A 9,602-nucleotide genomic window follows, 5' to 3' on the forward strand; every position below is an offset into this window, starting at 1 on the left:
CTCTAATGATACTAATTTGGCATTATAAAATTCGACGTCCTGTTTCTAAACTAGACTATTTTTTTAAAAAAAATAGACAACTCTAAGAATTAATTTACTAAAGAGCGAGGGAATAATATATAAGCAGCTGTGTTGACGCGGATCTAGCCGCCAATCATTGGGAGCTGTTCTATTTGGCGGGTTCTCTGTGGCGACGCAGACGATCCGCGGTCTAGGGTCGAACGGTCCGCGTCCTGGCGGCAGAAGCTGATTTCTCTACATCGAGTCGGACGGTCCACACGTGGTGGCCAGACGGTCCGTGCGTGTGCAGGGACGGCTGCGTTCGCCAACAACACCTGGATCTCGCTTCCCGGGAGGGACCCCGACAGGGAGGAGTGATCCTAGGTTTTGTCTTGGGGTCGGTAGACCACTCAAGACGTCTCTAGACGACATAAAGTCGAAGAGATGTGAAGATTGAGAAGAAGAATGCTACATTCTAGCTACTCCTAGGACAAAAGCAGATGAATTGATAAACGTATTGATTGGTTCTATTTTTGGTGCCCACAAGCGGTCGTACCCCTTCATATATATGCTTTAGGTAGCTCATCACCTTGCAAAGTCTATAACATATATGCATTACCAGATATTACCTACATGACTCTGTAAGGCCCTTCCCAGCTTTGGGACCACTTGCCAAACATCCGGTCCTGCTCCTCAATGGCAAGACTGTTTTCTGGACCGTTTAGTTTCCTTTATTTATTTATTTCTATAAAGACATTATATTTATATAATAAGTTTTGTGACATTGGTTTATATACACTGACTGATTATATGTGTGAAATTTGATCCTGACATATATATGCGATGTATCTGGGTTTGTCCTTAAATCCGAGTGTTATAGTATAACATATGTTTATAAGTTTATACTTATATTATCGTGATATTTTTTGTTGTAACGCATGGATTTTTATCTCATATGTTTATTAGGTGTCATGTTATATTATGTCCGTAGCAATGCATGATCGCATGAAGCAATAACTATCATAGAAGAAAAACAAAGTCCCAAAGATCTTATGATTTTAAAATATCAAAGTTCTGGATCTAAGATAAACCTAAAAAAAACTAGCATAAGCCGAACCGTATAATCAATTGAGGGATATGTCATAAGATAATGAGCACAATAATTTAGTGGGCCATCAGCACGCGGTCTAGCAAGACCAACCAACTATCTCATCCCTGCTTTGTGGCGCTACCAAATTCAAAACCATTCGAACAAGAGCCCGAATATATTGCTATACCTTCTATTTTAAGCTATAAGAGTTTTGCCTTTTCTAGATATATACTTTATATGTATATAGATAGATAGATATAAATGTAGATATTTATAAGAATTTTTTCAGACATAGTTTTTTACGATATATCTAAACATGCATCGAGAAAAAAAAAATCTAAGCCACGCGTCCCGCTCTCACTGGCTGGCGCCTGCGCACTGGGATCCATAGCAGGCAAGCGTTGTAGGGTACTAGCAGCGGGCCAGCAGCACAGGAAACAGGAAAAGCAAGAAAGTCATACACATACACACACGCATCCGCAGCACTCCCTCCTCGGTCCCTCCTCTGCTTCACACAGACCAGTGCGCGCTCAATTCCCCCCTCTAGCGCCTCCACCGCACCAAACCGGTCCAACGGGACCTATGCTCTAGCCTCAGAGCAAACCACCGCCTGAATTGTGCGGCAATTGGGGGAGGATTCGCGGCAGGCAGGGCGCGGATCCGTTGGCGGGATGATTGCGGCTGTCAACAGAGTGCCGGCGGGCTGGGGCGAGGATGAGATGTCCGTGCTGCCACGGCACACCAAGGTGGTGGTCACCGGCAACAACCGCACCAAGTCGGTGCTCGTGGGATTGCACGGGGTCGTGAAGAAGGCCGTCGGCCTCGGGGGATGGCATTGGCTGGTAATTCGCTGCTCCCACCTTGCAATTGCCGGTTCTTTTTTATCCCAGATCTTGCTTTGCTGCAATGCGAATTGCTTTCCTAGTTGTCAATTTCGGGTTTTACTTGCCCCAGAGCTTCGATCAGGTCCGGTTTGGAGGATTTACCCCCAGTTTAGCTCGGATTGCTAATTTGGATTAGTTTATTGAAGTTCAGATCGGTCTTGTTTTCTTTACCCGTTTTTTCTTTCTAATTCTAGGTTTGAATTTTTGCTGCGCTGTTGTACCTTGCAGTTTGATCCAGCATTGGACTATTCCAAATATCTCTCCATCTAGATTGCAGTATTGCCATCAAATTTAGTCCTAAGATTATCTACTCCCAATTTTGCTGTTCGAACTTTCCCCAGCTGCTTGCAGTTATTCATACAAAAACTCAGATCTTGGTTCCTCACTGTCGCTGCATTGTTCGCGGTCCTGATTGCACTGCAGAGTTTCATTTTTGTTTGATCTGTATTTGAATTGGGCTGTCAGCGTCAATTCGGAAACTGCTCGTCGCGGACCATCATTGCTTGTTGCGCTTAGTATCTAGATTTGAGTCTGGCTGTAGTCTTTGCTGTCCTTTTAGGGAATTTGGATTGAGCTGAAGAATGCCGTTGGCATTGGCTTGTAATTCGCTGCTTCCACCTTGCAATTGCTGATTTTTTAATCCCAGATCTTGTCTTGCTGCAATGTGAATTGCTTTTCCAGTTGTTCATTTTGGGTTTTAGTTGCTCTAGAGTTTCGATCAGGTCCGTGTGTGGAGGATTTAACCTAATTCAGATCGATCTTGTTTTCTTTTCCCTTTTCTTCTTCTAATTCTGGGTTTAAGTTATTGCAGCAGTGTTGTACCTTGCAGTTTGATTCAGCATTGGACTGTTCCTAATTTTTCTCCATCCAGGTCACAATATTGCCATTAGGTTTATGCTGATCTCAAATTTTCTATTGAAATTTTCGCCAGCTGCTTGCAGTTATTCAGACGAAAACTTTCCAAGTTGCATGCACGGTATTTCACTGTTCTTGCATTGTGCCAACACAATGTATCGGATTAGGAGGTGTTTGGCGGACTAATTTTTAGTCTCTTTATTTTAGTCCATAAATTGCTAAATATTTCTAAATTTGACAATTTAAGAATTAAAATGAATAAAATGAATGGACTAAAAATTAGTGTATAGACACTGAAACAACCCTTTAGTCATATTTGTTTGGCTTTAATCCAAACAGTCAATTTTAATCTAAAGCGGACAATCCGTTAACTTGATTTGTATTTATCCTTTCTGTTTCGCAAAATAGTTTGGTATTTATCCCATCCAATCACTCATTCAGACAACCATCGTTGTCTCGACGAGCTGTTGAGTTCACACCCCAAACTCTTTTCAGCCCAAACTTGACAGTACGAATTTTTGGGTAATTAACAATATTATATTATGTGGGCATTTTTTGGTTAAATAATGCTAGGCTAGACCGCTAGAGTCATAGGTCTGTAGATGAAATCATGTTTTGCTGATTTCCAGCAATATGTCTGGTTCTAGTTTCAAACTTCCAATATACAAACTGCTTAGGTCGCTGTCGTGTGCATTGGCTAATTAAATGGTTCACTGATTTAGACATCTTATCTCACGTGATGTTTTGGCCCCATTTGGCAGGTTATTGTTATTCGCTAGGTGTTTGGATCCCACCACCACCACACTCGGCACGCACACCACCACTCATTGCTGTTTTAATATTTATTCTTTAGCCCTTTATAGCCATTATATATACATCTCGAATTTTGTGCTAAATTTTTTGCTTTCGAATAAACTTTGTGAATTGGCATGATAGAAGTCACCAACTTTTATCAAATGATACTGGCTTTAAGTTTGCGCTTATTCCTAAAAAACCTGATGTTCATCTGCTCTCAAATTCCAGGTCCTTACTAATGGAATAGAGGTAAAGCTGCAGCGGAATGCTTTAAGTGTGATAGAACCTCCGACTGGCAACGAGGATGATGATAAATTTGATTGTGAAAACATGCAGTGGAATAGTTCAGATATGGGTAAGCTACCAGGATTGTATTTTTTTTTCTTTTGCAAATCACAATGTTTTGTTTGTTTCACAGTTCGTGTCTAGAACTGTTTCTTATATAATTGATTCCCCAACGTGTTTCATTTCAATTCGAGCAAACATAGTTCTTGGTTTTATTTGTACATTCGTGAAGACCGAGTATCACTCACTCTATGTACTAGTTTCGTCAAATTTCTACCATACTGGTTTGGATTGCACAATTCATCAGCAACTAGTAGAAAAAAGAATCCGAAATAGTCACATCCATCCAAGACAAACACAAAAGTTCTAGAGACATAACGTTCCTTATAGGGACTAGCATTGCATTTGATTAAATAACATCCGAAAGATATCTAAATGCCATAAGGGTCATGGACCTGTACAGATTGAATTTAGATTGAGGCTGAATTTAGATTGAGGCACAGTTTTGTTGTTTCCTAACCATGTCCTGCAACTTGGTCACATGCGTCTGAAATGCTGCCTTCTTTAATTTTCTTTCTTGCAGCCTCCGATGATGCACTATCACCAAAGCCACAGCGGTCACGGAGCAGGCAGCATAGGGGTTTCCACAGAAAATCCATCAGCCGTTCAATGTCATGTGACTCCCACTCCAAGACGTCTGTTTCATCTTCCTCAAGAGCTCACACGGTGCGACTTTCGCTTCCTTGGGTTGTGGACTTGACATCATTTGGTTGGAATCCAACAATCACTTTACAGTAATCTGTGTTGATGACTTTATATCTAGTTTTGCTCAGTCGTATTATTTTCGGACCACATGTCCACATTGCTTCTGCTGCTTGTATCTTTACATTCTTTTGACCGGTAACACTGCAGAAAGTTGACCTAAGCAAGCTAGAACTGACTGCACTGCTGAGATATTGGCGTCACTTCAATCTCGTAAGTAGAGCTCAAGTTCCTAGATAAGCCTCTATTATCAACTGCAAGTATCCAATTATGCTTCGTTGTTCTAACTGACTGCATTTGCTGAACAGGATGCATGTCCTAATCCATCCAGAGAGCAGTTAGTTGATGCTGTTCAAAGGCACTTCACAGCCCAGGTTGATGAAACAAATTTAATTTCTGACTCCAATAACTTATATCATTACGATGTTATTAGGTCCTGACAGTCTGCTTTGGTGTGTTAATTCCAATTTGCTTTTGCCCATGCTGAAGCAATTGGATGAGTTGCAGGTCATTGTCGGCTTTGTGCAAGCTGCAAAGAGGCTAAAGACGACTATGAAAGTGGCCTGACTGTGAAGCCTGAACTTCAACTAACAGATTCAAGAGAGGATGTAGCATGTTTGATGAATGTTGCCGTGCTATGTAATATATATGCATGAAGTTCTTTAGATTCAGGTGGCTAGGTTAATGGACAACTAGACTATGTTAGCCTCATCTGATGTAGATATGCAGTATCCTGTCTAAAGATGTTTCAACCTCTAGCTCAGTTCTTTCCTGCTGACTGGATGTGGATTGAAATGACAAGTTTAAAACAAGTTATTTTGTCATCCTTTTCGATGTTCCAACATTATATTTAGCCCATGCTTTAGCCCAAATTGCATGCAGAACTAATTAGGAATGCAGAATATGGTGGCTAGATGTGTCAGAAAATTACCGAGTCTCATGGTAAAGCCCTTCTGCAATAGTAGCCGAGAACTGTTTAAATGAGCCTGTGGAAAAAAAAGACTTGAGTAATGGCTTGAAAAAAGCAGTAGCACCGATCTTCATCAGGTGGAGCTTTTGTAGCAATCTCGAATAGTTGAATGCTTTTGGAAGGTGAATTGCAGTAGCATCAAGACAAATCGATCAGCATAAAGAGAAGATATTAGGCCTCTGTGACAACAGACATCACACACGGAATAAATTAGGGTCATTCAAAGTAGCATATGAACCTGTCTGTCGCTGGTTTACTATACTAACTGGTTTTCTGTTTGAGAGTAATCATAACTACGGTAGATTTACCTAGGACAAAATAATGGAGATAAGACAAGACAATGTTGATGCTCTAATCTCAAGAAAACAAAAATGTCAGCCATCTTATGGCTTGTCTGAGTAAAACCTATTCCCTTCCAATACATATGGAACGGAGAGGAGAATGTATTTTCCCCTTAAATCCTTCTCCATACATATATGGATTTGAGGGGATTATTTTGTTTCAAAACGTGGCCTAATGCTGCTAGATATCTAGGAACACCATCATGTAAAGTGGAACAGAAAGAGTGCTTCCATAATGGAGTGTTTGGGTTGGTGAATCAACCCGTTTTAGATGAGGTGATCCATCATGACTTTATTCCTCAAATTTAATGAAATGACTTTATTCTGTATACTTTGTGGTAGCAGGTCTCCAGCCCCGGTAAAGGAGGATTGTGATAGGTTTGACAAGCAGCCGTTAAAACTAGCTGTTCTAATAAAGACAAAACCCAAAAGAAATCAGTTAGGGCATAACCCTCTTAGTAACTTGTCATATCGGAATCCAAGTATGGTGTTAAATGGGTAAAGGGTGAAAGGGCCTCTAGCTGGGTAAGTAAGGTGGTCTGAGTATCACTCAGGTTCTAGGTTCGACTCCTCGTGGGAGCAAATTTCAGATTGAGGTTAAAAAAATTCACTCATTGGTTGCATTGGTCGGCATGGTGAACCAACATATGGTGGGCGAGCCCTCGCATAAGTGGTTGGTCAGGTGGGTTGGGCGGTTGGGCCTCAAAGCATGGGTCAAGACTCGAACTATAGGGGGCGGCATCCCCATGTATGAGGGGCCAGCTTTCGTGGCTTTTCTTGGTCGAGCTCCGATTGAGCTCTTCTTAGTGAAATACCGTGGAGGCGGTCCTTCCCCCACCAGCCAAGTTAAATGGGCAAAGGCTAGGTCGACACCCCTTGGTGACACGCTATGTCATGATATGAGCACGGTGAAGTGAGCAAGGATTGGATCACTGCTTCCTTAATATTGCGCTTCAACGCCCAGATGTAGTGAAAAATGTGCAAGTGCCTTTTACATCATTGACGGGTCTAAAAGGTAAGCTAGTTGAACCAACTAGGATCTTTCTAATTAGTTCGAATGTAGGGTCGCTTGCAGGTAAGTTTTAGTTGAGATAATGACTAGGAGACATAAAAATATTTTATGTGTCCACAAAACTAAATGAAGGATCAGAAGATGGAGATGGACAATACCGACTTCAAAATTTGGTACACAGGGACAGCTACAAACAGAAACGGAGTTCTAATTGATAAGAGTCTCAAGAACAGTATGGTGGATATGAGAAGGCGAGAAGCAAGCTTGTCATGGATGGTTTGATCTTGAACGTAATGAGCGTGTATAACCCCCAAGTAGGACACGATGAGAGTGCTAAGAGACTTTTCTATGAAGACTTAGATAGCATGGTTAGGACTATACCTATTAGTAAGAAGCTTTTCATAAGAGATCTCAATAGTCATGTAGGTACAACAAGTGCAAATTTTGAGGCAATCCATGGAGGTTTTGAGTATGGTAGTAGAAATTGGAAGGGAGAGGAAGTCTTGAAATTTACGGTAGCTTTTGACCTATTGATAGTCAACACTTCTTTAGGAAGAAATAATCCCATTTAGTGAACTATAGTAATGACGAACACTCTAGTCAGATTGACTTTGTCCTTACAAGAAGAGAGGATAAACAAGTATGCTTGGATTGCAAGGTGATACATGAAGAGTGTGTTGTCTCTCGATATAAGCTTGTGGTGATGGTCTTCCGTTTTCAGGTACATACCCCTAGGGATAAACAAGCCAAGATTGCAAGAACAAAGTGGTGGAAAGTAAAAGAGAAGATGTTAGAAGTCTTCAATGACCATCAAAGAGGATACTTGGAAGGAAAATGAGGCAAACAACATGTGGAAGATGATGGCAACCTGCATAAAAAGGTAGTCTCAGAGCTATTAAGAAGAAGAAAGAATGCTATAGACGTTTGTACCATTACATGAGTATGGACTATGGACAACATAGAGAAGTACAAGATAGTAAAGAAGACTGTAAAGCAAGCTGTAAGTGTGCCAAGGGGTAGGGCATATGCCAACGTTTGTACACACATGAAGAATGGCTAGGGTCCATGAGAGGAAGACAAGTGACTTCAACCAAGTTATTCAACCAAGTGCATTAAGGATGAAATCGAGCACCTATTGGTGGATGATAAGTGGCGAGAGTATTTTGACAATTGTTCAACGTGGAGAATGTAACACAACCTTTCATTTAGATGACTCTTTTGATGGCATCTATAGACGATTTGTGCGTAGGATCCAAGAATTTAAGGTTAAAGAGACATTGAAAACGATGAAAGGGGTAAGACGATGAGCCCTGATGGTATCCCGACTGAGGCATGGAGATGCCTCAGGGACAGCTATAGTATGGCCAACTAAGTTATTGAACCGCATCTTCCGATCGAATAAGATGTTTGACGATTGGAGAAGTATGTTAGTACCAATCTACAAGAATAAGGAAGATATTCGAAATTGTACTAATTATCGAGGAATTAAGTTGATGAGTCATACTATGAAGCTATGGGAGAGTTATCGAGCATTGTCTGAAAAGGAATAATGAGGACCCCGATAAACCAGTTTAGTTTCATATGCCTGAAACTGAAAGGTCAATCATGGAAGCTAATTTCTTAGTAAGACAAGTGATGGAACAACATAGGGAGCAGAAGGACTAACACATGGTTTTCATTTACTTGGAGAAGGCTTATGACAAAATACCAAGAAAGTTTATATGGTGGGCTTTGGACAAAAATAAAGTTGCAACAAAGTAAGTTGGACCCATTAAGGATATGTGAAAAGGCATCTAGCCTAGTGGTTAAAGGCTTCCGAGAAGCACCTCTAAGACCCAGGTTCGATTCCCCTCGAGGGAGAATTTTCTGGCTTGGTTAAAAAAATCCCCTCACTGTGCCTCATATGCGCTTGGGTTACAATGTCTTGTGTGCCACCCTCCGGTTGAACCATTGTAGAGTGGAAGGTTGACGCCGGCCAGTTAGTGATGGCCAGCGTTCGGAGATTTTCTCGGCTGGGACCAATGTTTTGGTCTCCTCTTAATATTATACCGCCATTCCCTCTCCAGCCAAGTTTTTTTCATTAAGGATATGTATGTTGTGCCTAGCGTTCGAACAAGTGGAGACAGAGATGGCTTCCCTATTAGAACAGAACTGCATCAAAAGTCAGCTTTGAGCCCTTACCTTTCTGCCTTAGTGATGGATGAGATTGTTAGAGTGCCACTAACCAATTCAACCCAAAAGCTTAAACTGATGGGAGAAGGCAGTCAATCCACTTATACACTTCAACACCCCCACTCACGTGCAGCCAGAGAGAAAGGCGCAAAAGCGACCAGAGAGAGGCGCAAACATGGAAATAAATGGGTGGAGGCACAAATTAAGCCTCTGTCAGGATTTGAACTCGAGACCTCTGGCTCTGATATCATGTTAGAGAGGACGCACTAACCAGATCAACCCAAAAGCTTAAGCTGATGGGATAAGGTAGCCAATCCTAAGGAACGAAAGCAATGGAAAGAAAAACAGGGGAAAACAGAAGTTGATATGGGAAGAGGACAGTACAAGGAGACCTGAAAAGATGAAATATACCCAAAGATTTAGCCTTAAATAAGAG

General features: G+C 41.4%; 1 protein-coding gene across 1 annotated transcript; it reads left to right on the forward strand.

Moving 5' to 3' along the window:
• Positions 1-1,515: 1,515 nt before the first annotated feature.
• LOC100276938 (uncharacterized) lies at positions 1,516-5,529 on the forward strand. The gene is made up of 6 exons (NM_001150629.3): positions 1,516-1,932; positions 3,853-3,979; positions 4,493-4,635; positions 4,822-4,884; positions 4,980-5,045; positions 5,161-5,529. The coding sequence occupies exons 1-6, from the start codon at positions 1,762-1,764 to the stop codon at positions 5,236-5,238; spliced, it is 648 nt and encodes a 215-aa protein (NP_001144101.1). The 5' UTR covers positions 1,516-1,761; the 3' UTR covers positions 5,239-5,529.
• Positions 5,530-9,602: the final 4,073 nt, after the last annotated feature.

Source organism: Zea mays, chromosome 8, assembly GCF_902167145.1.
Source record: "Zea mays cultivar B73 chromosome 8, Zm-B73-REFERENCE-NAM-5.0, whole genome shotgun sequence".
Taxonomy (NCBI): Eukaryota; Viridiplantae; Streptophyta; class Magnoliopsida; order Poales; family Poaceae; genus Zea; species Zea mays.